This window comes from Oryzias latipes, chromosome 11 (genome assembly GCF_053564925.1).
Source record: "Oryzias latipes strain Hd-rR chromosome 11, Olatipes_Hd-rR_3.1".
Lineage (NCBI taxonomy): Eukaryota > Metazoa > Chordata > Actinopteri > Beloniformes > Adrianichthyidae > Oryzias > Oryzias latipes.
The window spans coordinates 22,879,592-22,907,192 of NC_136247.1; the positions used below are offsets into that span (position 1 = coordinate 22,879,592).

A 27,601-nucleotide genomic window follows, 5' to 3' on the forward strand; every position below is an offset into this window, starting at 1 on the left:
ACCTGTCAGGCCAAGAGAGGATCCAAGGATCCAGTCTTAGAGACTTTCAGGAGAGACCAGTGCTCCCAGTCCTGAACTGGATATTTCTGACTCTCTTGCTGACTAACTCTCACTTTAAAATTCTTTTAAATCTATTCTTACTTTTGTCCTTTGCTCTTTTCAAGTTTTGTGTTGTCTTCAAATAAATACAAATGTCTCCAGTTTGATTATGAATCTTTTTTGTTCAGGCCTCAGTTTATTTTACATAACTTAAAGATTTGTAAAACGGAAAAAAAACATGTTTGTTATCAAATTACTGACTTTTAGCATCGGTTATCTTCTTCATTACTGAGACGTTTTTAAAAATTAACCAAAGGCTTTAATCTTTTTTCATCATCTGTACTGAAAATTAAACTTCAAAAATACTTAATGAACAAATAACATCAAAAACGTTTAAATAACAATGAAAGTTGACTGAAAAAACAGACTTCAATGAGTAAAGCTGTCCTGAACATGAAGGATGGGTTTATAGACAGATAAAAACAACGGAACAACTTAATCCTGAGTGAATTTATCTAAACACAATAAAAAAAGAAAATCATTTTCACTGATATCACATGAATCACTTTCCATATTTTTTAAATATTTTTTAATATAATACTAAAAGTTAATGTTATTTAATTGTTATATTTAAGGTTCAAGTTTTGAAATTCCTTGGAACAGACATATATATAGAAAATAAAACGATTACATTTTTTTTGACTAAATCTGAATTTACATCGTTAAATAAAATACTTTTTTTCCTTGTCTTGAACCAGAAGAGGAAGAATCCATTTTTCATGATGTTTCAGCTGCAGCTCCAACAGTCATCTCTCCAACTTAGACACTTTCCTCACTTTGCTGCTGCTTCCTCCTTCTGACCATCAGGAGAAAGATCAAACTCTCAGAACAACTTTTGATCACTTCAACCTGCAGAGAGAAGAAGAATGATGTGGAGAGATGCAATGTTTTCTATTGGGTTAGAATGTGATGCAATGAAGTCCCAGATTGAGAATCTGGGACTTCAGTTCTGCTCAGAGCAGCAGTTTCCTGTCAGCTCTGATGTTCTTCTGTTGAAAGAAAAGGACTGATGCTGGTTTCTAAATGTCTGTCCTTAAACTTGTCATCATTTCTTCTCTCACATTGTGACTGAAATCTGCTGCTTCACAGAAAATTCTAAATCTTTGCCCTCATTTTCACTACTTCAAGTTTACTACAACTCTGTAGGGAGATGTTGGACTGACTTTAACCCTCTGCTGACCTGAGAGTCTCCAGTTTGAAGTTTGGATTCTTCACCAGATCATGAAGCTGCTGAACATCAGAATCCTGGAGCTTGTTCCCACTCAGGTCCAGTTCTGTCAGATGGGATGGGTTGGACTTCAGAGCCGACACCAGAGCAGCACAGCTGATGACTGACAACCTGCAGCGCTCCAACCTGAAACCGGAACAGACATGACATCAGCAGCTGTTTTCAGGTGCTCCATTCTTCAGCTCAGTGAGTCAGGGGACATAGTCCTTCATGTGGATCCTTTACAGCATCAGGCTAGCTTCTAAAGAGAACCTCCAATTATCTGCACATTCATTCACCTTGTTCATGTCAGCACACATCAGTACCAGCTGAATGTGTGTTGGGTCAAAGGTCAAACCATACATATCTTTTCATGTAGAAACTGTCTGAGTACAGAGGTTCTTCTGCAAACAGGTTTTGTGTGGGAGCTGTAAAAACTATCAGTAAATCATTTATTCACTTTCTGAATCAAATATTACTCTTTGGCAACAACAGACCATATTTAGAAAAAAAGCTAAACAGCATTCACAGCTTGATGAATGCAAGTTGTTCCTGAGCTTCAGGAAACACAGAAGCTCTGTAACCTCAGAGTCTGCAGAAGGCAGCATGAAGTCTCCAGAAAGGCACACAGATGTTCCACTCCTGAATCCTGAATGAAGTTCAAGCTCAAATCCAGTTCTGTTAGATGGGACGGGCTGGACTTTAGAGCTGAGACCAGAGCTGCACAGCTGAACTTTGACAAAGTGCAGTTCACCAACCTGAATCCAAAAAAGAGATGAGTTTAGAGACAAAATAACTGTAAAATTTGGGTTTTGAGTGTTTGAAGCTAAAGGAAATAACAAACTTAACATGTGAAGAAAAGACAGGAAACGGCAAAAGCAGATGATAAAAAAGAAATCTTCCACCATGAACAACCCAGTCTCATCCTAAAATGTGTAGTAGCTACATTTGTCCACATGGAAATACGTGACAGGTTCACAAAAACGGCCCGTAACTTGTGAGACACTTACGTTTCATTTTCCTATTCATTTTCTATTAGCCTTCTCAGGATCACGTGACTTCTGAGGTTTTGCCTGCCGTGAAAAAAAACATGGCGGATGCTCGTTCATTTTTCGGTAGAAAATCCCACAAAACAGGATTTTTTAAGGACTAATCTTTATTCTGACAACATTTCTAGTGAGAAATATACCATTTACTTTCAGAAGGCTTTTATAAAAATGCAGTTTTTAGTTATCTTTTTTCGCTCTGTGAAAACGTTTTTTTAGGGGCTCTAAATTGTGAAAAACAAACGTTTACACCTACGTTAGTCCACAGGGCGAAACGTCTTTATTTTACAACAGTGGTCCCAAGCCACCGGGCCTCGGGACACTTGGCACCGGTACCGATCCATCCGCGGGACACTTGGCACCGGGCCGCGGGACACTAGGCACCGGTACTGATCCATCCGCGGGACACTTGGCACCGGGCCGCGGGACACTAGGCACCGGTACCGATCCATCCGCGGGACACTTGGCACCGGGCCACGGGACACTTGGCACCGGGCCGCGGGACACTTGGCACCGGTACCGATCCATCCGCGGGACACTAGGCACCGGGCCGCGGGACACTAGGCACCGGTACCGATCCATCCGCGGGACACTTGGCACCGGGCCACGGGACACTTGGCACCGGGCCGCGGGACACTTGGCACCGGTACCGATCCATCCGCGGGACACTTGGCACCGGGCCGCAGGACACTAAGCACCGGTACCGATCCATCCGCGGGACACTTGGCACCGGGCCGTGGGACACTAGGCACCGGGCCGCGGACCGGTACCGGGCCGCGGGACACTTGGCACCAGGCGGTCCGCGGAAAATTTTTGCACCGGGACGCACAGAAAGAAAAAATAATTTCCATTTTATTGTTTTATTTTTATTTTGAAATTTATTTTATTTTGAAAAGTGACCGGATAAAGTTGCACATGATTACACAGTGGATTTACGTTCATTATTATTATTGTTATTATTATTACTTAAGAGAAAATACCCCCCCCCCCCCCGGTCCACGGTAAACGTGCCCCCCACCCCCACCGGTCTGCGGTAAACGTGTCTTGCGTTTTACCGGTCCGCGGTTGGGGACCACTGTTTTACAACACTTGCGCATTCTTTTCTCGTTCATTTCTGTGGGTCACGTGACTGACAGGTTTCCTAGCAGGAGCCAGGAGCCAAAATATAGCGGACATCGCCTGGGTTTTTGATGTGAATTTATTATTATTGGCTTTATAAACACTTTGTTTTGATGCATTTTCTAGCGAGAATCATACAGTTGTTTTCAACATTATGTAGCTTCCAATTGTATTTGATACCTATATATTTTTTCTACGTACATTCCTTCATATAACTCAACAAAATAGTATCGACGGAACATTTTTATGTTGCTATGGTGGTAGCTACGGACGCTACCGGCGAACCGGAAGGAAGCCACGGTTAATTTGCGGTTATTATTGTGTCAAATTATTATTACTTTTACTCGAAAACAGCTTTTCACAAGAGGAATGCAATTAGATTTCACAAACTCAACTCAACCCACTAAAACGGTACTACCCATAAGTCTTGCGTTCGGAAGTAACTTTTTGTTTTGGGGGAAAACGCTATTTTGATTATTCATACTGACTTTTGATTCGTTTTAATTGCTTTACTGAAATAAACTGACAATCTACGTTTACCACTTGGTTTATGTTTATGATTCCAAGGTTTTTCTTTTATAAATGCTATTTCTTTTATCTGTCTTTGAAATTGTAAAGAATATACGTCTGTATAATTAATAAATGGGGGAAGCTAAAAAGGCAAATGACGACCTGGAAGAACAGTGTGTTTTTTTTTTTTTTTACCTCAAATATACATTCATCTATTTAGGTTGCACAATACAGCTCCATGCATTACATCTTTGCTCTTATTTCATTATACTAAATACCAAAAATGATTTACTATTAAGTATGTATCATTATAACTTGAGGTATGATCATTTGCAATTGCCATAGCTGTGACAATCCAACACAAAAACCTGATATCTGGTTATATGACAAATTTTTTGTATGTTTTTTATTGTAAACTTTTGTTTAGAATTTCACAACAAATGTGTCCTACCTCTATGGTATATCATACATGTGAGCATGTTGAGCAATAAAAAATGTAGATCAAACCCTTTCATTTGAACATTTTTATTAACAACAATTAGAAAGCAGTAACACAAACAACAATAATAATTTAAAAGGTCAATCTGATCAACAGAGGTGCCTTTGGGGTTTATTTTTTGGTGTTCCTTTTTTCCACCCACTGTGGAGACCATGTTTTCCCACTGCAAAAAATACATAAATCAATGAATACATAAAAACAGTTAATGACAACATTACAATAAAAGACAACAAGCTCCAGTGAACTCCAGTTTGTACTTTATGCTACCATGCTCACAGTTATGTTACTGCAAATTCATTTATCATTTTCTAATTTGACTGACACATTTGTATGGTCATATGTATATTATATATTGTTTATGTCCTTGTTTGTTCCCCTGAAAATATGTCCCTGCGACAATTAAGTATCCTTGCCTAATTTGTTAATTAACTCTTTAGTCAGGAACCTTGGGTTAACCCTGGACCCTGTCTCTAGAGTCTCTAGAGCAAATGTGACAAACTCCAGGCCCGCGGGCCAAATGTGGCCTGCCTTGTCATTTTAAGTGGCCCCCAAAAGCATAAAAGTTTTAAATTTCTTAAATAAAAAATAAAAAATTGGTGTGTATTTATTCATATCTAGGGGGAATCTGACTTGAAATATCAGATTGGGCTATATATTAGGACTTAAACACTTTCCATATAACCTAACCTGATAGAATCAAATTTAAAAAGATTTATGCTGGAGTAACAAGCAAACATATGTTTTCTATGCAACTGAAATTGTCATTTTAAAAAGTTATACTAAATACATAATAAGTTATTCCACATTAAGGAGTAGCTAAATTTATTTTTTATTACATTTACTTACATGTATAAATTATATCTGGCCCTTTGAGGACAACCACTTTGCTGATGTGGCCCTCGGTGAAAATGAGTTTGACACCCCTGGTGTAGAGTCTTGTCTCATGTCTCTGGTTCAGTGTTTGTCTTTTAATCATATAAGAACTATTGTCAAATTGAGTCCAACTGTATCAAAATCTAAAAGGGATATGATTTCCCATGCATTAATTTTATCATGCTGTATTATTTGTAACTTAATAGCTACATGTTTAAATAGGAAATCACATGAATGTTTTCAGGTGGTCCAGAGCACTGCTACAAGGCTAATAACTACACTGGCTCCACATCATGCACAGCCTCCTCTTATACAATCTATAAATAAACCAAAAAAAAATTATACATACCACATGGAACATGGCTCCCATTCAACAAACTCCATTAATTTCCCCTGATAAAAGTAAATTTAAAAAATGATTTTTTAAACATAGGCCATCATATTATTACACTTAAGAATTGTGATGCCGTAAATTGTATTTCATACATTCATATGAAAGGCAGATGAAAAGTACACATTTCTACTTCAGATAAGAAATAAAAATAACCTTCTGCTTTTTTGTCTTCAAGACCTGCTTCACTGGGTAAAACTGATCTTCTCCCCCATGGCTGCACTCTGAAAATATAAAAAGCACAATATAAAGGTTTCAAAGAAAGTAAACAGTAGGAAAATGTTTGGGAAAACATTTGTATGATGAATTTCCAAATGAAACTTCATGTTGTCTGTGGTTTTGCAAAAGCAAACACTAAATGCTGTAATGTATTTTATACATGGACACATAGTCTGTGACAACTAAATTATAAAAAAAATTTTTTAAAGCTGTATAGCATCAAATAACTAATTACTATCTCAGTTCACTGTCTTCTTATTGCCTTCTTATTTTGAAGCAGTAATGAAGTCTGGCCAGCTGATTTTCATTGAGACAAATGCTTCTCAAACACTAAACTTTTTTTTGAAACAGTTGAATTTAGAGCTTTGGGAAGCTTTGTTTTCTCCATCACTAATTAGAAGCACTTATAGCATGCACAGCTTCACCATTTAGTTGTGGTTATAAGCTACTACACAGTATTTGTATATGTTCAAAAAAAACAAAGAAATGGCCAGATCACAACAGTTTTTCCTTAGGTCATTTATAACTGTTGCTGAAAATTAAGTCAAAACCTGTAAATCACTTTTTGAGTGATTTTGCAAACATTTCACACAACATACTAACAAATCCTAATGATAACATGACCTTCTTCGCAAAAGTAGATTATGAATGTCACATTTATTTTTTCATGAACAAGTTACATGTAAAAATAATGTCAATTAAATATATGATATTAATATAGATTTGACAGTCAAACTATCAAAAAGTTAAATTAATCTGCTGCAACATAACTGAAAGTATATTTTATATATATATATATATATATATATATATATACACACACATATATATAAAAAAGCTAATGTTCTATTAACAAAAAAGAAATTGCTGCAACATAACTGAAATTATATTTTATGTATATATATAAAATATAATTTTAGATATGTTGCAGCAATTTCTTTTTTGTTAATAGAACATTAGCTTTTTATTTTCTTTTTCTAGTCTTTTTGTTATCACTGTTTGTCAATTTTTTGCTGCTAGCATTTTAAGTATCCTTGTGAGGAACACATAACTCTGTTAAGTCCACATAAAGGTAACCTCAATTTTAAATAGTTGACTAAGGTCATTAAGCATGTCATTTAGAAGATACAATAACATTGTCTATGTTTGTATCTGAAGCTGTTGATAGCAAATAAAAGATAACCCATTTACCTCCAGGTGAATCTTTCTTGTTATCTCTTTTTTTCTTTTTCTTTGCTGGAACACCTGCTAGAAATAAAGAACATTTTCTGTAAATTATATTGTTGATTTCAATTAATATTATGCAAACATTTAAGCCCACAGTTTTTCCAGTGTGATTTAAATAAACAAAAAGAATGCTCTTTTGACACCATTTCAACATCTTACAATATGTTGTGGTTTTAACATGTATTTCAGAAGACTACGTCACCATATTATTAAAATGTTATGAATCTGCATACTGGTTGAAGGCTGGATGGATGATGCAGTTGAAGGTTGAATGGCTGGTGAGGCTGAAGGCTGGATGGATGGTGCAGTTGAAGGTTGAATGGCTGGTGAGGCTGAAGGCTGGATGGATGGTGCAGTTGAAGGTCGAATGGCTGGTGAGGCTGAAGGCTGGATGGATGGTGCAGTTGAAGGTTGAATGGCTGGTGAGGCTGAAGGCTGGATGGATGGTGCAGTTGAAGGTTGAATGGCTGGTGAGGTTGAAGGCTGGATGACTGGACCAGAGGGCATTTGAAGGCTCGTCCAACCTCAATGGGGAAAATAAATAAAATAATCTAAATGCAGTTGTCTTGTTATGCATATAATTTTTTTGTCTTGAAATACATTTGCTAAATTTAAACATATCACAATTTTACAACTTGTTTTACTTTTTTAGATCAGATATACATTTATTCCAACACATTGGATAGATTTAATGTACTACAATTCCTTCTACAGAATAAAATAATACCGGTACTATAAAAACTAAAGTTAATCAAATCAAAAGTGACAAATAAAGCAGCACAATAACCGTGAAAAATATATCACTATATACTCCAAGTGTTTTAGATTAGTCAAACGTTATTATTTTTTCTACCTCTAGAAATAATGACAAATTTGAATGCACTAATCCTAGGAACAAACTGGGCTGAAATTATAAACATTTTCAGACAGAAATACTTACCATTGATCATTAGCTCATATAGGTCTTTCATGCGGTCCAGACACTGTCCAGCTTGATCGGTTAATTGCCACCTAGGGTGAATGACATGTGTATGCCACGTAGATGTTTTCTTTCCAGGTCTGGCAATAAACACAACGGCTTTTTGTCCCAAAGTATTCAACTTTTCCACCTAAAAAAATTGTTACATCATCAGTAATAACTAAAATTATAAAATACAATTGCAGACATAAAACACGTACCAAAACCGATGCCTCATCCAAAACATGTGTGGTGGTTTTGTTTTTCTTGTGTTTTTGCAACCAAGTCTCCTTTTTGGATTGAAACTTCTCCAGTTTTTTGGCAAGCCTTTGCCTCATTGGCTGGATTGTTTGGCATACTTTACATGTCTTAGTTGCCACACCAATCACAGCTTTGCAGCTGACACAAAGTTTTGTTGTAGATCCTCGTGGCATCTTGACCTGTGAATATATATAAAATATATATAGAAAATATGTTTTGAAAAAAAAACACTGAAATTGAATTTAAAAAACCCACTTAAGTTCAATAGTATATACTATACATTTGATCGACTAGTCAAACAAACTTACATTTGTGTTCTGGAGTCGAACCACTGGATTTGCATTATTTTCCAGCATAAAAAACATATAAACAAATAAACTTAATGACATGCTGTTTCTATCTAAGGTGTTGAAATTGGGGCACAGCAGAAATTCCATTTAATTGTTTGTTTGTAACCTATTAATTTCGTGGGTGTTTGCTTTCAATAACATAAACCTACAGAGGACCTAGTCTTAACTTTAGTACTTCATATTTTATTCAAAATATTCATTCATGAATTGTAGAATACACTTCTTCATATCAAATTTGATATGACAATAGAAAAAATAAAGTCATTGTTAAATGTGGTCAAGTTTAACTTTATTTAGTACCCCTGTTAAATGGAAAATTAACATGAAGTCTTTTAAGTCAAAATAAACTGCAATTGCTTCACTCTTTTACTATATGTAAATAATAAACAGAAATAGAAATTATCTTCAGATATACATTGACTTTATTTTGTATGTTCCACAATTAGTCAAAATGAAAGATGTTCTATATAATGATTTACTTAAAATGTAAAACTTAAGAGAAGGTGTTTAGATAAATTGTAGTGTTCACATTGAAATTCACAACTAGCTGTAAATTTAAACAACCAAGCACATGTTTGTGGTAGGTTGTTATTGGTTATTGACAATTATATTTTTCACAACTACGTACTACAAAGATCCCAAAAGTACATAGCATTTACATATAGCAGAAACCAGATATTGTGTTGTGGCAGTACTGTCAATCAGCAATCAATGGGCAGTTACTTTGTTTGTAGTAATTATCAGTTATGACATATTACCAAAATGGTGCCAAACCGTTCCACCAGCACTTCAAAAACATTACTACTCCGAAACCGGAAAAACAATTTCTCATTACATTCTTCTCTTTATGTTAGAACTAGTTGTCGTGTCTTACCCTGCTGCCTACGTCTTTGTTTAGGTTCTGACCAACAAAGAAGCACCCTTGCGATCGATATATGAGGTAGTTTCATTAGCTGGCACCGACCGACCCGCGTGCTGCCAGAACCCGGGCCAGATTAGCTAATGTCATTCAACAGTATGACTCCGTCTAGAGATGTATTAATTTTATAAACTAAAATTCTAAATTACAAAAGTAATACACCGTCATTAAAGTTAACTGTCACTGAAAATATTGTTCGTGGGGGGGGGTTAGTTCTGCTTGACTTGTGTCATGCGTGGGTTAGCTGAAATATTAGCTAAGAGGTAAAGCTTGCATGACCAGAAAAAATTATAGATTATTGGTATTTATTTTAAAGTTCAAATAGTTTAGATTTCCCGATGTATGTTCATTTCTTACCGTTTGTAGTCTTGCATCAGCTTCTTGGCAAGCCAGTCCTTTAACTACTCACGCGCAGTCATTGCCGCCCCTCCCCCTCTTCAAAGCAAGCGCACAAGAACAAAGCATAGGCCCCTTTTTATACTTTCATTTGATATAGAATTAAACTTTAGCTTTGAAAACTTTCAGAGCCTGTCACATTAAAATATATAATTTATGAATTTCATACATTGTTTACCTATTAACATCTACATTAATTTACACCTGCGGAAAAAATTTAAATATATTGGAATGGATATGCATATGTGCATCAATGGATATTAAGGGGTTAAACGTTTTCGGTATGATCAAAATTTTATGTGGATGTGAGAGATGAGGTCTTGAGATCAATTCAAATTGCATATTGCCATTTACTCCCAAAAAATAATGTACGTATGTTCAGCTCCTGATACTTAGCTTCAGGTTGGACCCAAGGGGATGGATCATACATCCTATGTGTGATCCATTGTTTTCCAAGAAAAACAGTAACATTGATACTTATATACAGTGAGGTCAATAAGTATTTGATCACCCTGTGATTCAGCAAGTTCTCACAATTTTAAAACATGGAGGTGTCTAAATTTTTCATCATATGTGCATTTCCACAGTGAGAGACAGAATCTGAAGAAACATTCAGAAATCACGTTGTACAATTTCTTTGTAAAAGTCTGTGACAAATACGTTTTTGATCACTTGAGTTAAACAACTTTGATATTTGGTACAGAAGCCGTTGTTAATCAATTACAGAGGTCAAACGGTTCATATATTTCTTCACTAGGTTAATACACACTGCATTAGGGATTTTGGCCCACTCCTCTACAGATCTTCTTTAGATCTGTCGGGGTTCGGGGCTGTCGCTGAGCAACACGGAGTTTCAGCTCCCTCCAAAGATTCTCTATTGGATTTAGGTCTGGAGACTGGCTAGGCCACTTCATTACCTTGATATGCTTCTTACGGAGCCACTCCTTGGTTTTCTTGGCTGTTTGCTTCGGGTCATTGTCATGATGAAAGACCCAGCCACGACCCATCTACAACGCTCTGACAGAGGTTAGGAGGTTTTTGCCCAATATCTCACAACACAGAGCCCTGTTCATCCTCTCCTTAATACAGTGCAGTCGTCCTGTCCCTTATGCAGAAAAACACCCTCAGAGCATGATGCTTCCACCTCCGTGCTTCACTGTAGGTATGGTGTTCTTGGGATGATGCTTCTTCTTTCTCCTCCAAACACACTGAATATATTTGAGACCAAAAAGTGCTATATTGGTCTCAGACCACAAGACTTTCTCCAATGACTCGTCTGGATCATCAAGATGGTCATTGCCAGACCTCAGACGGGCGTTGACATGGGCTGCCTTCAGCAGGGGAACCTTCCGTGCGATACATGATTTTAAACCATGACGTTTCAATGTATTACTTATAGCCTTGGAAACAGTGGTCCCAGCTCTCTTCAGGTCATTGACCAGCTCCTCCCGTGTAATCCTGGGCTGATTCTTCACCTTCCTTCGCATCATCCATACCCCACGAGATGAGATCTTGCGAGGGGCCCCAGTCCGAGGGACATTGACAGTCATCATTAGCCTCTTCTATTTTCTGACAATTGCTCCAACAGTTGTCCTTTTCTCACCAAGCTGCTTGGCAATTGCCCTATTTAAAAGCAGAACTGCAAGTCTTTGCTGGTCAGAAATCTCTGATAATTAAGTGCTCAAATACTTATTTGTAACAGTAATATACAAATAAATTGTTTACAAAAATCGTATGCGATTTCTGAATGTTTCTTTAGATTCTGGCTCTCACTGTGGAAATGGAAAAATTTTAGACCCCTCCATGTTTCCTAAGGGGGAGAACTTGCTAAATCACAGGGTGATCAAATACTTATTGACCTCACTGTACATACCTACATATATGTATACACATATACATACATATACTATAATATCCATATCAGAACTAGTTTAATAATACCTTTAAATTATGCAATGTAAAAAGAGTAGTGCAAAATTAAAAATCCACCAATTTCATTCAAGAGAATTTATTGGTCAATTATCACAGTTTACTTATGTTCTTCTGGAGACATTTGGGGGTGGGGTGGGCATGGCGGTGTCAAATATCTTCATCCGAGGAACTACTGTCTAAGTTTTCCTCATCTGTGGAAGAGTCATCTAAACACAATGCTTGCAATCCCAAAACATTCTGGTATATTTTGCGTGCAGCATCCTGTCGAGCACGGAGTTCTGTCGACCTTCTTTTCAGCAAACACAGTAGCCCCTCTCGTCCTTGCTCTGTCAAGGCGTCAGTGTTGCCTGACGATGACAAAAAGACAAATTAAAATCAAGTGTCTTTCCATATTTTCATTTATAAAAGAATGTTTTACCAACTTTGCTCAGTGATCCCTTCAGAAATCTGAGAAGAAAGCTCTTCAAGCATCCCAACCGCATTCCTTAGGTACTCCCAGTGCTGCTTAACTTCCCGAACCACAATGACCTTCTCTTCTTTCAACCTGGTCAGCAGCATTACCTTGTCAAAAAGCTGCTTTTTCTTAACCATGTCACCATGACCTAAAATTCAGCACAGTTTCAGTCATTTCAAATCCCCATTAAAATTCATCTAAAGTTAGGTATTAAAGTTTTTTGTTGAATAAAAAAACAAAACAAAAAAAACGTACATTCCCAAGGCCAGAAATAGTTCTCATGAGCCAAAAGCACATCAGAAGAAGGTAATTTCTCTGTTTCAGACAAATCAGTGTTTCGTTTTGTGATGGCATCGTCTAAGGCTCTCTTTTCTGTAGCAATCTTCTTTCGTAATAGATGACGCCGTTTGTTGCCATCTAGAGGGAAAAAAAAAGTTCATGCATACCCAGCTTTATCTTACAAGAGTATTTCAGACATTTTCAATAACTTTTTATTTTTTTCCCCTCACCAGCCTTGCGATACAATTCATATTTTCTCTGTTTGATGCTCAGATACAGTCCTTCAATGGTTTTTTCAAGGTCATTATGACCAGTTGAATCTTGTGGGGAGAAAAGTAGAAGTAATTAAAATTATTTTAAGAACACAAGGTGCTTTGACAGTTTGACTTGGGCCAAAATTCTATAAAAAGGCATTCATTTGGAGGTTTACTAATATAAATGTCATTGGAATTAAAAAAAAAAAGAACAATTTTTGTGTGTCTGTCTGTCTATAATTTTTTCCCCCCAATAAGCTTCACAGTACCTGCAGCCCAATTTTTTACATCAGACACCCATTGCTGGACAGTGTCTTCTTGTATCGACAGCTCTTTAGTTAGTTGATCAAGATCTGCCAATGCTTCAGAAATCCTTTGTGCGGTCTGTCAAAAATATTGCAACATTGTTGAACAGTGTTTGAATGAAAGAAGTCTAAGAGTCATGGAAAATGGATGTCTAGTTTTTACCTTGATGTATCTTTTTGCTAGAATCTGGTCAAGCTTTTCCACCTTCCGCTTGTTCCATCCAATAGCCTGTATCGTAAGGATATCTGTGCGTACTTCAAGCACAACATATATTAGCCCAGCATAACAAAAAACAATACATTTTTATAATATACTTACCAGCTTTGGACATGTATTTAGAACATATGGCTGCCCGAGACAGGAAGCTGTTCACTTGCTCAACCTCCTCCCCCATTGTTATTCCTGCTCCCTCTTGGTTTCGACCTCCCCACTGCAACTGCAACAAATGTGATTTGTTTCCGTTAGCATTGAGTTTAATATCTGGAGTGATAGTGCAAAAGAGGTTGGCAATCATTACCTCACACATCCAGGAATGTGCTTTAGCATGCATGATTGAGAGGAAAGGATGCATTGTCAACAACCCCTGTAGTTCAGGACAGTGGCGCACAACCTTCTGCAGATATGGCCAATATTTGCACACCACATCGGAGCAGAAAAACCCTACATTCTGAGCAGCAAGTTCTTTTTGGAGAAAGAGAGGATATGCAAAAATTTCTCCACGGAACATATTGAGTCCTTTCAACAAGACCCCATGACGGCACACAGCAACCTCAACACCTTCCTCATCCACTTTGCTGGCAGATTTGTGAGAGGACTCTCGTGCTGCTAACCACTCGCCTCCTCCACATCTTCCCTTTCCAGGATTCTATTACAGATGACCAAAAGATATACAAATTTGATTGTTGTATATTAAGATGCATGGAATATTTTGAGAAACTTAATACACTTTTAAAAAAGTCGACCTTACATGTCGTGTTGCACCATGGATATAGTCCACAAAAGAGGCCACCTCTGTATCTTTCGCCAAAAAAACACCGTCAAAAAATCCATCAGGTCTAATGGAAAAAAAAACAAAACATGTTAAAATTACATCCATAGAAAATTCAACATAACATTGAAAATGTTTACCCCATACCCTGGTTGGCTTCTGAAGCGGTAAAGTTTGCGGTTCCCATCCACTGCAACAGCCAACATGGAGGGGGTGCATGCTGGGCACTTAAAGTGATGCACCAGTGACAGCCTCTCAACTTCAAATTTGGCATAGGACCACTCCAGAAAAGATTTCTGCATGGTGTCGCCACATATTTTTCCACTCTGGTTCAAAACAAAACGAAAAGAAAACAAAAAAAAGACAAAAGTTAAAGATACAACAGTCAATGTAAAACACAGTTGTTGCCTCAATTATGTAACTTACTCGACCAAAGACTTTAGTGCGCTGTTCAAGCATTCCGACAAAAGCATGCCTTGACATTCCTGGTGCAGTAATTTTAAGATCTTCATATGATGTGAACAAATCCACTGTATATAAAGTCTCAAAATGTACTGTGGCTGGCCAATATCCACTTTCAACCAAATCACCAATGCCAACATCCCAGGTTTTTCCACAGGAACAGGTAACATTTGGCAGGGATAGGTTGTATCGTCCTTTAAAAGAAATAAATCACATTTTATTACAGTATAACTTTGAAAGACTATTATTTTGAAAAAAAGAAGAAAGGAACATTACCATTCATTCCAATCAGAATCACTTGTTTTCCTGCAGAAACTTCTGTTTGACCAGTAGAGCAGTCACAGCAGGGAAGGACGACAGGCAAAAGGCATGCTTGTAAAAGTAAACAATTCATATTAGTTAAAACATAAAATATTATCTGCAAATGTGTTTTATTTCTCAAAGGAAAAAATAATGCATCTTTTTTTTTTTTTTTTTAAAAGATTTTTAAACAAGCATTGAGGGTGGTTTTGATTTATTTAACAAATTTAAAAGGCCCATGTGATTTTAATGAGAAAAAGTACCTCTTTCGTGGAAAGTAAGTTTTCCTCCCTCTTCCTTGATGAAAGTGGTTGGTGGGAGTGGCCTATAAAATCCCTCCACCGTCGCTGATCGGTTGTGAAGTACTCTGTTGTCATGTACAGCCAAATCACATGACGCACAATAAAGTGGTCTTGGCAAACAGTCGTGACACACTATTACTGCAACCTGAGAGCGACAGTGATGGCATTGTCCCCCTTTTGGCTTCCCAGATTGCAACATCTGATCGACCATAAAAGGTCTCAACACTGTCCACTTTTCCAAGGACGAAGCTTTCCTAGCCGTCCAGTGTGATGGAGTTGGGTCTTCAGCGGGGCCCAGAAGGTCTTGAACCTCTTTGATGAGGGACCCTATTGAGGAAAAAGAAGAAACAGGGGGGGTGTTACAGTATGTAAAAGTAGATTCTGAAAATGTGTTCCACGTGATTAAGAACTCCAAAAGGCTATGAATACGTGACAATGTTTTCATCTTCAGAGCACAATGGATTTATAAATGGCAGTCGCAAAATGGTTGTATCAATTAGATTTTCACTTTGTGAAATTGAGGACTTTCTTCGCCTTTAAAAAAAAAAGCAGTGAGCATGGTGCCCGAATTTTAGCATCCAACCACTAGATATTCCTGCATTATATAGTTTTTTAGCAGTTATGGATTGAGGGGAATTCATGCAGCAACTGTTTAGACAGAAAAAAATTGAGGTAAACTATGTAGATCAACTACATTTTAATATACTTTAAATTGTTCTCAGAAAAAAAAAGTTCTGAGGACAACTGTATCAATAACTTACCTATATCGTGAGAAGGTTCTGTCACACTCTGCTGTCCACTAGTAGATGGCATGCACAATTGGTCTACAGTTGGACTTTGAGCCATTGTTGGAGTTCCTGAAATAAATAAGAGCACGAGTAAAGAGAATTATCTGCCAGACATACAGGCCTTTCACTGTTCTGGTTGCTTAGCATCCTAGAGCTGAAACAAATGCTTATTTTTGGATAGTGCACTATGGAGAAAGTTATAGCAGTTTTTCAATTCTAGCCACATTACTCAAAATCCAGAACTTCCTAATTGAGACAAGTTTAATAACATATTAAAGGTAATTATTGTGGTCCTTGGAATGGTGTACGCATAGATAGCCTTGATAATACCCTGCTAACATCTTGGCCTGTTAGGCATCATATAGACTAAAACAATCTATATGTGTTTTATAATACAGAAAACGCCCATGATAAAAAAATAAATAAAAAGACACTGAAATGAACTTGCCTTTCACTAAATTCCAGTAATCCCTCGCCAAATTCCAGTTCACCCTTTACAAAGACAGTGGAAAGTAGGTTTTCCATATTTGTATTGTACGACTAAAAAGGATTTAGAACTAGTGGGGTCTTGTTATTAGAGTGGGAGTAAATGGAGGCGTTTCACACAGCCTTATCCCCTTCTATCATGATTGGCTATTGATGATGATGACGATGACGATGATGATGATGATGATGTCCCCCCACCCCGTCACTGGCCTTGTGGGCAGCGGGAGCGCCAGGGGGGTTGGGCCACTTAGTCTAGTTCTCTGAATGGTAGCCCAAATTGTTTCACCATTTTCACCCTAAAGTGCTATAAGCTAACCACTTTTTCCAAATCTAAATTCCAAAAGCCAGTGCCCTTTAACTCCCCTAGGAAGTCTGCCAAAACGAGTGTGCGTCCATGCTCACCACATTGGCATGTTTAGACCACAATGCATTGCGTTTGAATGAGTTTTTTTTATTTAATGTAAATATAATTTTTCAAAAAGGATGGTGTCCGAGTACTTTTTAAAAATCGAGGTATCAATAGCCCCCCCCCCCCCCCCCCCCCCCAATTCTATTCTGGTTCTGCCAAAATTACAAAAACAAATCTAGACTTGTACCGCGAAAGCCACGTGTGTGCCTGATGCCAAACCTTGTGTGGCCATCTTGTCAGCAGCTTCCTACTTCCCTTGATTCCATCCCCTTTCCTTTGTTGTTTTAAAAGTGCAACAAGCAATGTGACCAGGTTTACTCACTTTTGGATGAAACAGGTTTCCGCCGCTCTCCTGTTCTACGACGTTTAGGCAAAGGATTTCCATACTCGTCCTCCTCGTGCCTAACAAAGGTCACTGGGCCTGTTCCCGACGGTTGTACAGCTGCAGGCTGTTTACGCTACAAAATAAAGTTATAAAGACATACACGATGTCACTGGTTATATAAATAAACGTTTTTTTTTTTTTCATTTTTACAAAATTCAATGAAATCGAACCCACCTTGAATTCTTCTATAAGCGCGTCTGCGAGAAATAAAGCGTCATCGACTTTGTCCCCTACCGGCTCCATCGCGATCCACAAAGCATGTAAAACTCCAGGGGGTTTAAATAGGTAGTGGGTGTCACCATTTAGTTGCCCAACCCGTGGACTGACGAAACAAGCCTGCTTTGTGTAAATATTTTTTGTTTAAATTACTCAAAAGACATGTGGCTACACTAAAGTTTAATTTCTTTTTCCTAGAGATGGATCTGTAAATATGACAAAGAAAAAATCGTATGAAGAAAAAAAATGTAGCTAGGACGCCGGTGTAAAGGACACCGGTTTTGACTGGTCTTGGTATTTTCTATAAAAACATTTAGTAGAACTCATTACTATAAAACTAATAAATTTAGTGTCCATTTCTCGCAGTAAAAGCAATTAAAACGAATCAAAAGTCAGTAAATTGTCTCAAACGTTAACCTCAATTGTCTTTTTCAATAAAAAAAGAAAACCGTGGCTTCCTTCCGGTTCGCCGGTAGCGTCCGTAGCTACCACCATAGCAACATAAAAATGTTCCGTTGATACTATTTTGTTGAGTGATATAAAACAAAGTGTTTATAAAGCCAATAATAATAAATTCACATCAAAAACCCAGGCGATGTCCGCTATATTTTGGGTCCTGGCTCCTGCTAAGAAACCTGTCAGTCACGTGACCCACAGAAATGAACGAGAAAAGAATGCGCAAGTGTTGTAAAACAGTGGTCCCCAACCGCGGACCGGTAAAACGCAAGACACGTTTACCGCAGACCGGTGGGGGTGGGGGGCACGTTTACCGTGGACCGGGGGGGGTATTTTCTCTTAAGTAATAATAATAATGAACGTAAATCTACTGTGTAATCATGTGCAACTTTATCCGGTCACTTTTCAAAATAAAATAAATTTCAAAATAAAAATAAAACAATAAAATGGAAATTATTTTTTCTTTCTGTGCGTCCCGGTGCAAAAATTTTCCGCGGATCGCCTGGTGCCAAGTGTCCCGCGGATGGATCGGTACCGGTGCCAAGTGTCCCGCGGCCCGGTGCCTAGTGTCCCGTGGCCCGGTGCCAAGTGTTCCGCGGATGGATCGATACCGGTGTCCCGCGGCCCGGTGCCAAGTGTCCCGCGGATGGATCGGTACCGGTGCCAAGTGTCCCGCGGCCCGGTGCCTAGTGTCCCGCGGCCCGGTGCCAAGTGTGCCGCGGATGGATCGGTACCGGTGCCTAGTGTCCCGCGGCCCGGTGCCAAGTGTCCCGCGGATGGATCGGTACCGGTGCCTAGTGTCCCGCGGCCCGGTGCCAAGTGTGCCGCGGATGGATCGGTACCGATGCCTAGTGTCCCGCGGCCCGGTGCCAAGTGTCCCGCGGATGGATCGGTACCGGTGCCTAGTGTCCCGCGGCCCGGTGCCAAGTGTCCCACGGATGGATCGGTACCGGTGCCAAGTGTCCCGTGGCCCGGTGCCAAGTGTCCCGCGGATGGATCGGTACCGGTGCCAAGTGTCCCGCGGCCCGGTGCCAAGTGTCCCGCGGATGGATCGGTACCGGTGCCAAGTGTGCCGCGGATGGATCGGTACCGGTGCCTAGTGTCCCGCGGCCCGGTGCCAAGTGTCCCGCCGATGGATCGGTGCCTAGTGTCCCGCGGTACCGGTGCCAAGTGTCCCGCCGCTCAGTGCCAAGTGTGCCGCGGATGGATCGGTACCGATGCCTAGTGTCCCGCGGCCCGGTGCCAAGTGTCCCGCGGATGGATTGGAACCGGTGCCAAGTGTCCCGCGGATGGATCGGTACCGGTGCCAAGTGTCCCGAGGCCCGGTGGCTTGGGACCACTGTTGTAAAATAAAGACGTTTCGCCCTGTGGACTAACGTAGGTGTAAACGTTTGTTTTTCACAATTTAGAGCCCCTAAAAAAACGTTTTCACAGAGCGAAAAAAGATAACTAAAAACTGCATTTTTATAAAAGCCTTCTGAAAGTAAATGGTATATTTCTCACTAGAAATGTTGTCAGAATAAAGATTAGTCCTTAAAAAATCCTGTTTTGTGGGATTTTCTACCGAAAAATGAACGAGCATCCGCCATGTTTTTTTTCACGGCAGGCAAAACCTCAGAAGTCACGTGATCCTGAGAAGGCTAATAGAAAATGAATAGGAAAATGAAACGTAAGTGTCTCACAAGTTACGGGCCGTTTTTGTGAACCTGTCACGTATTTCCATGTGGACAAATGTAGCTACTACACATTTTAGGATGAGACTGGGTTGCCATGAAGCTGTGTAATATCAGACTCATGTCTACGGCTCACTTTCAACATAACTTTATTGTTCATCTCAACACAACTTAAAGATGGAGCTGACCTCAGAGTCTTCAGTATGCAGTGTGGATTCTCCAGAAAAGCACACAGATGCTGCATTGCTGAACTCTGAAAGTCAGCGCTTCTAAGGTCCAGTTCTTTCAGGTGGGACGGGTTGGACATCAGAGCAAAGCCCAGAACACCACAGCTAAAATCTGACAAACTGCAGATCCTCAGCCTGAATTCAGAACAAAAATGAAGTTCTATCAATCAAAACGTAATATATAAAACACTTTCATACTTCAAAAGTAGCAGCAAAGAACTGCAAATCTAGATAAAAACAAACTCATTTTTTGACCTCAGACTCTCCAGTCTGCAGTTTGGATTCTCCAGTCCAGCACACAGAAGCATCATTGCTGAATCCTGAAGCTCGTTTCCACTCAGATCCAGTTCTGTCAGGTGAGACGGGTCGGATAGAAGAGCCAAGGCCACTGTTTCACAGTCAGTCTCTGAGAGTCCACAGTTTCTCAGCCTGGAAGACAAAGAAAAAGGTAAACTTCTGAAGTCCTCATGAAATGAAGACAAAGCAGCTTGATATATATTTTTTTATTGATTAATATCTTTGTGTTGCTTTTGTTTGAAGCTTCAACAGAATAATTTGAGCTTCGGGTTGGGAGAATCTCATCAGAACAACTTCACAGCAGAACTTTTAGATTAGAAACAGTAAATATAAGTCTACTGTTGTGGAAAACAATGGCAACAACAATAAAAAGAATGAAAACAATATCCCTGAATCAAAGGTTGGAATGAGACATACCAATGATTTAGGCTAACTCAAACTAGTCTTACCTAAACTTCCTACAGTTCTTCACAGCTGGGATCAGTCTCCTTCGACCCTCATTTGATGTTCTGTATTGGTCCAAGTCCAGCTCATCCAGAACCTCTTCTGACATCTGCAGCATGTAGGCCAGAGCTAAACACTGCATCTCTGAGAGATCCTTCTCCGTTTTGTCCTTTGATTTTAGGAATTTGTGGATCTCCCGATGAACTGAGAGGTCTTTCATCTCCATCATGCAATGGAAAACATTGATTCTTCTGTCAGGAGACACTTCATCTTTGATCATCTTTGTTGTGATGAAATCCATCTCCCTTTTGCAGTCTCCACTGTTCACCTGCTGTAGGTTGTTGATGACTCTTTGAATGGTTTCTGGACTGTTCTCTGTCTGACCCAGCAGGCTACCCAAGAGTTTGGAGTTGGACTCAATAGAGAGGCCATGAAGGAAGCGAGCAAACAAGTCCAGATGTCCAGTTTTACTCTGGAGGGATATATCCATGACTCTCCACAAAAATTCCTCCAGAGAGCTTGTTTGACTCTTTAGGAATTCTTGCATCACCTCAGAGTTCTTGTGGGTGAAACAGTGGAACATGTAGACAGCAGCCAGAAACTCCTGAATGCTCAGATGAACAAAGCAATAGACCGGCTTCTGGAAGATCTCACATTCTCTTTTAAAGACCTCTGTACAAACTCCTGAGTGCACTGAGGCCCCTGTGACATCAAGACTGCACTGCTCCAGGTCTTCTTGGTAGAACATGATGTTTCCTTTGTCCAGATGTTCAAATGCCAGCCTTCCCAGTTTCAGAAGAACTTCTCTGTCTGCCTCTGACAGTTCCTGTGAGCTCTGATGTTCCTGCTGGTACTTGTTCATATTCCTCTTTGTCTGGACCAGCAGAAAGTATGAGTACATGTCAGTCAGGGTGGTGGGAAGCTCTCCTCTCTGCTCTGTGGTCAACATGTCTTCCAGAACCACAGCCATGATCCAGCAGAAAACTGGGATTTGACACATCACATAGAGGGTCCTGGAGCTCTTGATGTGGGAGAAGATTCTGGTGGACAGCTCTTCTTCATCACTGAACCTTTTCCTGAAGAATTCCTCCTTCTGAGCATCGGTGAAGCCTCGTACTTCTGTTACCCTGTCAACACGTGCCAAAGGGATCTGACTGGCTGCTGCAGGTCTGGAGGTTATCCAGATAAGCGCTGAGGGAAGCAGATGTCCTTGGATGAGGTTTGTCAGCTGCACACTGACTGAGGAACTTTCTACAACATCAGATACCAAGGGAGGGTTCTGGAAATCCAGAGAGATTCTGCTTTCATCCAGGCCATCAAAGATGAAGAGAGGTTTACAGACAGCCAGCTGCTCTGCCTTGATCTTTTTGAACTCTGGGTGGAAAAGCTGGACCAGTGAGAGAAGACTGTGCTGCTGATCTCTGATCAAATTCAGCTCCCTGAATGACAGAGGAATCACAGCACTGAGTTCTTGGTTCTCCAAGCCGTTGGCCCAGTCCAAGCAGAACTTCTGCACTGAGAGACTTTTTCCTGCTCCGGCGACGCCACTGGTCAGAACCACTCTGATGGATTCAGGTTGGTTCAGGGAGGGTTTAAAGATATCGTTGCACCTGATTGGAACATCAAGAACCTCGCTGTTCTTGGAGGGTGTCTCCAGCTGCATGACCTCATGTTGGGTGTTAACTTCCTCACTCTTTCCCTCTGTGATGTACAACTCTGTGTAAATCCTGTTGAGGAGCATTCCACTTCCTGCTTCCTCACTTCCTTGTGTCACATGCTCACATCTGCTCCTCAGACTGATCTGGTGTTCATCTAAAAGCTCCGGCAGACCAACATGTGCTGCGGAAAAAAAGAAAATAATTAATGACTTCATGTGATGTCCTAAAAAACAGAAGTTAAGCTCTAAGACTTCAGCACAAGGAGGTTCAGTCTTACTTTGGTCCCCGGTGCTCTCAGTGACTGTCTGCGGTGAGGCTCTGCTGTTGGACCTTTCTGCACACTGGGGGCAAGAGCAGAGTCCTGGTTGAGCAGACCGGTCCCAGTAGGAGGTAAAGCACTGTCTACAGAACCAGTGTCCACAGATGGTAGAGACCGGATCCTTTAGTACATCCTGACACAAAGCACAAGTGGACGGCTGCTCCTTCACACAAACACCACTCCTCTTCCTCTCTCTGTGCACAACAAGAAGAAAAGATTCTGAGCAGAACCAAAACTGATCAATGAACAGCTAAACATAGATGAATGCATGAAACTTATTCCTTCTCAAATATCAATGCAGGCATTTTTTTCCTCACATTTACAGACACTGCAGTGGTATCACTGAATCTTCACACTTCAAACACTACACACTTTTAATTGTTTAGCGCCTTTCATTCCACACAAAGTGCTTTTTTATTTTATGTCTCTTTATTTCATGTAAATTGATTATACTTGAGTTGTGTTTGTTACGATTTGCTTTTTTTTGTCAAACTTTTGCCTTTTCTTGGGTTTCTGTGCAGGCTGGCTGTGACTCCGCCCATTCACCAGTGGATCCTGTGGAGCAGTCACAGCTGGCATCACTTTGTCAATTATCCACAATGCTTTTAAGGAACTTTCTCTGGGTGTTGTGGTCGGTCCAGTTTTATCTCTAGGTCTCCTTGTCTGTGTACTATGAGTTATCTGTTTTTTGAATGTAGATTTTTGTGACTTTGTTGCATCTTTCAAGTTCATCCCTGGGTTCTCAACAGCATGTTTGCCTTACTGTGACAGTGGTCACATCTGCATCTGTGTTAACAGCTGTCATGCAAACCCTTTTGCTGCTCTCAGCTGATTTCTGAATAAACTCTCTTACTTTGTGTCTGAGGATTCAGCACTGAAGTCTGGAGGATTCAGTTCTTTGGACCAGTCACTCTTCATGGACACACAGCTGGATGCTGAAGACTGGACTCTCTGTGTGAGCAGCTGATCTCTGCAGACACAAACAGATCATGAGAATGGAAAATCAGCCCCACAGCCTGTCATTAAGAATCTCACTGAAACATCAGTCATCTTTTTGCATTTAAAATGGTCTATAGTACGATTTTAAAGAAAAAAACAATTTTAGTACAATTTTGTTAATAATTCAGACATAAATTCATTGAAAGTGGTGCCTGATGTGCTGTAATGATCTTCTTGCTGGTTTTCTCCTATTTGTCCTCAGTTTAACTCAACACTATTTTGCGATTGTTAAAAAAATCCTTTAGAAATACAACGTTGATCAAATTTACTGTTTTATCTTTGGAGCAATTTCTTTTTTCTTTAATTTCATTCATTCATTCCATTCTTTTATACTTATTTTTGTAATCAACTAAATTTCCGATTACATGTCTTTATTTATTTTAAAACATCCCTCATCACAGAAAACCTTTTTTACCAAATCAAAAGTGGCTTTTTATACAACTTTTAAAATATATTTAATCAAACAGTGGTTAATAGTGGATCAAGGGGAATATGTATTTGGCAGTAATTTGGAGCCATAACAGTTTAAATTCTTGTTGAATCTAATTTAGTTCAAGATCCTTCCTGTCAGTTTTTGTTCTAGTCAGCTCAGGAGAAAATCTGTTACTTTGAGGCTGAGGGTCCAGGTTCTGCACTGAAGTCAGGAGGATTCAGTTCTTTGGACCAGTCACTCTTCATGGACACACAGCTGGATGCTGAAGACTGGACTCTCTGTGTGAACAGCTGATCTCTGCAGATACAAACAGATCTGAACAGTCTGTCATTCACAACTTCATGTCATCTGCTCACATGATTCAGATTTTAGAAAATACTTAAATCTTGTCATAAGTTTGGAGTAACTTCTGGAATCAAGTTAGAAGACATACAATTTATGTACATATTAAATATAAACCAGTATGTTATATTTTTTATTAGTTTTTAACTGTAAAACTTGTTTTTGCAAAGTTAAAAATCTATCCTTAAAGATTTATAAGCAGTTTTTTTTATAAACTTTTAGCACGTTTTCTTGTAGATCTCATGAAGCTGATATAAACCTTCCAGATGTTGGAAACAGGAATTTCAGCTATAGTTTGTTTAAGAAAAAAAAGCTGCTGAGAATATTTTATATGAAGACTGATAAATGTAATGATCATTTTTTTCAGCCACACTTCCTGCCAGCAGATCTACTGGAAAACCAATTGCCTACTTTCATCTAAACAGTAGGTTAAACACACTTTGTATGTTTAGCTGTATACAAACTTTATGATATAATGTTTTTTGTAAATAATACAAATATCCTTTTCTTTAACGCAGCAAGTGACTATCTGTGATTCTTGATGGTAACATGAACACAATTGTGACATGCTGTCAAGTTCCCATATTTTTTATGGACATTCTTTTGATGCTTCCTGGTTCTGTCTTTGCACATAAATGCAGGTCAAAAATATTTAAGATTAGTAGTTTTTATTTATTCTTCAATGTATTAAAACATATTTTCTGTCCATTAAACTTCCAGTGTGTTATGGTTATTTCTTCTATGATTCTGCTTTTATCTGTTGAACATTTCTGTTCTAGTCAGCTCAGGAGAAACTCTGTTACTTTGAGGCTGAGGGTCCAGGTTCTGCACTGAAGTCTGGAGGATTCAGTTCTTTGGACCAGTCACTCTTCATGGACACACAGCTGGATGCTGAAGACTGGACTCTCTGTGTGAACAGCTGATCTCTGCAGACACAAACAGATCTGAACAGTCTGTCATTCCCAACTTCATGTCACATGATTCAGTTTTCAGAATTTTTTTTTATGTTTTCATTATGTCAGTAGATTTTCAAGGGGAAAAAGAACAAACACTTTCAAACAGCGCAACATTTGTCACTTTCTTAGTGCAGCTTTTTAGCAGAAACTGCCTCTTACTTTGTGTCTGAGGATCCAGGTTCAGCTTCATCTTTGATCTGGTCCATTTTCTCACACAGGCCGATGTGAATCCTGGCTCCTTCCATAATGTTCTTTTTCAAAGTCTGCATAAGTATGTAAGACAAGGAACTATGAGACTGCAGTTTGAAGAAGGTTTAAAGAAGCCTAAGCTCAAAAAGAAACTTTGTGTTGACTTAGCCTGAGCCACAAAATGTTCATTTGTTTTCAGTTTTTACAAAATAACAATCCATTAAATGAATAAATCTTGACTGGGATAACTCTGACTTTATCACATCCATGTAGACAAACAACAAACATTCAATGACGTTTACTATATTCACTATTCATCATAACGACAAAAACAAAGAAGTCTATGTGACACCAGTGAAAAAATAAAATGGATGCCTTCTTAAGCTATATTCACACTTTTTCTGAAAATGAAACAATAATGGAGAGTAAAATATAGGAAGACATTGATGTTATGATTTGCATGTTTGGTTTTATTTTGTTGCTCATTTCTCCTTTTTCATAGGTTTCCATGCAGGCTGGCTGTGACTCCGCCCATTCACCTGTGGATCCTGTGGAGCAGTCACAGCTGGCAGCACTTTGCTAACTAGCCACAATGCATTTAAGGAGCTCTCCCTGATCTTTCAGTGTTGGCTTGTCCTTTGTTCTATCTAGTTCTCTGTGTCTATGGTCCTCTCTTGTGGATGAATTCTTGTAACCTTGATACATCCTTGATTCTTCCCCTCGTCTGGATTCTAATCTGCTTGGCCCGGTTGTGACAGTTGAAGCCTGATCAAACTTGAAATGTATAATAAACAACAAAATAAATCAAAATGTTTCTTTCAATAAGCACCTTCCTCTTCATAGATCGAGTGGTTTGAAGAAGTATTTATAATCCAAATGACCAAAGGTGCAGTTGCAAAACTTTAACACTCACCTGCTTCTCATGTCTCTGAACGTTTTCTTCATCCTTCTCTCCTCTCTGCAATCATTCACCTGGATCACCTGAAGGCCTCTCTGTTCTTTACAAGAAACCTCTTGTCTGCTTTCATCCATCATGTGTGAATCAAACTCTAAACTGTTAGAATTTCTGCTCAGACAATCTGAGATGTGTTGGATTCTTTCAGCATTGATCTGTGCTTCTTTCCTTTTCTCCTTCAGTTAATCATCAACCTCGTCCACACAGAGCTGGACTTCCTCATTCAAAGTTCACAGACTGGACCTTGCAGTTACTTTTGCCTTATCTGTGAAGTACTGTTTGCTTTCTTAAACCGTTTTTGAGAAATGTAGATTAAAAGAAAAGAAATCCTCTAAAGTTTCACATAAACTGCATTTCTTTCTTTATTTTGTTCTGCATTAATGTGGAAAATCTGTTTGCAGCTTTGTTTTTAGTTTGTTAAATAATTACTACTATTTAAATTACTACTATGCAGCTATTTACCTCATTGAACATTTAAAGCAATAAAGACTTATTTCACGCGAGTTTACAGTAATGTTAGGCTTGTGCAACAGTATAGCTTATACACATATTAGACTGCTTCTGTTCACTAATATATTTTTTTCATTACAACCACTGATTCATTAAAGATGTATTCTGCTTTGTAAGGAGTCAGTGAGTCAAAAGGGTTGAGTCTGTCCACAGACACACTCAAATGTTATAAAACTCCTGTTGGCTCTGTCTTCCTATAATAGCTTAAATTATGATATCACAATTTTCGATTGTACTTCTTCATGGGAATAATCAGATTTTATTTTTATATTCTTTTTACAAAAGATGAAATAAATACATTACTTAATAAATAATTGATGTAATAATTAACGAATGGGCTAATCTGGTTTGAACTGGTTCTACTGAGTAAAAACAGGAGCAGGTCCTTATATCTGGTAACATAAGGTGACTATTGTCAGTGTTTTTCATTGTTAGAATGGATGTTCAGTGAACTGTTTCAGTGTCGGCAGCATCTTCCAGCTGCAGCAGTCAGTTCAGTTTCTGTTCA

General features: G+C 39.0%; 2 protein-coding genes across 8 annotated transcripts; both read right to left on the minus strand.

Annotated features, from left to right (window-relative positions):
- Positions 1–695: 695 nt before the first annotated feature.
- LOC110013702 (NACHT, LRR and PYD domains-containing protein 12-like) lies at positions 696–26,831 on the minus strand. 2 transcript variants are annotated; one of them, XR_013658917.1, is made up of 9 exons: positions 26,542–26,830; positions 25,599–25,702; positions 23,563–23,679; positions 22,668–22,903; positions 20,738–22,571; positions 20,247–20,420; positions 19,953–20,126; positions 1,280–2,064; positions 696–948 (listed from the first exon to the last, which is right to left on the minus strand). XR_013658917.1 is itself a non-coding variant. In XM_078955021.1 (9 exons), the coding sequence occupies exons 2-9, from the start codon at positions 25,682–25,684 to the stop codon at positions 1,264–1,266; spliced, it is 2,985 nt and encodes a 994-aa protein (XP_078811147.1). In that variant the 5' UTR covers positions 25,685–25,702; positions 26,542–26,831; the 3' UTR covers positions 1,011–1,263. The 2 variants fall into 2 exon arrangements, 1 of the variants encoding a protein (XP_078811147.1); XM_078955021.1 differs by lacking the exon at positions 696–948 and having other exon boundaries at positions 1,011–1,453; positions 1,891–2,064; positions 26,542–26,831.
- Positions 4,491–18,258, minus strand: LOC111948161 (uncharacterized). Of its 6 annotated transcripts, none has more exons than XM_078955025.1 (23): positions 17,594–18,258; positions 17,357–17,492; positions 16,113–16,208; positions 15,313–15,678; positions 15,026–15,121; positions 14,714–14,943; positions 14,435–14,613; positions 14,267–14,354; positions 13,817–14,164; positions 13,618–13,735; positions 13,462–13,553; positions 13,263–13,377; positions 12,970–13,059; positions 12,716–12,877; positions 12,429–12,608; positions 10,036–12,353; positions 8,370–8,588; positions 8,131–8,299; positions 7,424–7,714; positions 7,155–7,208; positions 5,901–5,968; positions 5,703–5,746; positions 4,491–4,643 (listed from the first exon to the last, which is right to left on the minus strand). In XM_078955025.1, the coding sequence occupies exons 1-16, from the start codon at positions 17,660–17,662 to the stop codon at positions 12,154–12,156; spliced, it is 2,565 nt and encodes an 854-aa protein (XP_078811151.1). In that variant the 5' UTR covers positions 17,663–18,258; the 3' UTR covers positions 4,491–4,643; positions 5,703–5,746; positions 5,901–5,968; positions 7,155–7,208; positions 7,424–7,714; positions 8,131–8,299; positions 8,370–8,588; positions 10,036–12,153. The 6 variants fall into 6 exon arrangements, with proteins under 6 accessions (XP_078811151.1, XP_078811148.1, XP_078811150.1 ...); XM_078955022.1 differs by having other exon boundaries at positions 7,155–7,211; XM_078955024.1 differs by having other exon boundaries at positions 7,155–7,211; positions 9,634–12,353.
- Positions 26,832–27,601: the final 770 nt, after the last annotated feature.

Coding starts and splice junctions, on each gene's coding strand:
- LOC111948161 (XM_078955026.1), bottom strand. CDS start 17,662: ATGGAGCCGGTAGGGGACAAAGTCGATGACGCTTTATTTCTCGCAGAC. Junction 13,060..13,262: donor TGTAAAAAATTGGGCTGCAG/GTACTGTGAAGC, acceptor TCTCCCCACAAG/ATTCAACTGGTCATAATGAC. Junction 12,609..12,715: donor CTATTTCTGGCCTTGGGAAT/GTACGTTTTTTT, acceptor GCTGAATTTTAG/GTCATGGTGACATGGTTAAG.
- LOC110013702 (XM_078955021.1), bottom strand. CDS start 25,684: ATGGAAGGAGCCAGGATTCACATCGGCCTGTGTGAGAAAATGGACCAG. Junction 23,680..25,598: donor CCTGGATCCTCAGACACAAA/GTAAGAGGCAGT, acceptor TTGTGTCTGCAG/AGATCAGCTGCTCACACAGA. Junction 22,572..22,667: donor TGAGAGCACCGGGGACCAAA/GTAAGACTGAAC, acceptor TTTTTTCCGCAG/CACATGTTGGTCTGCCGGAG.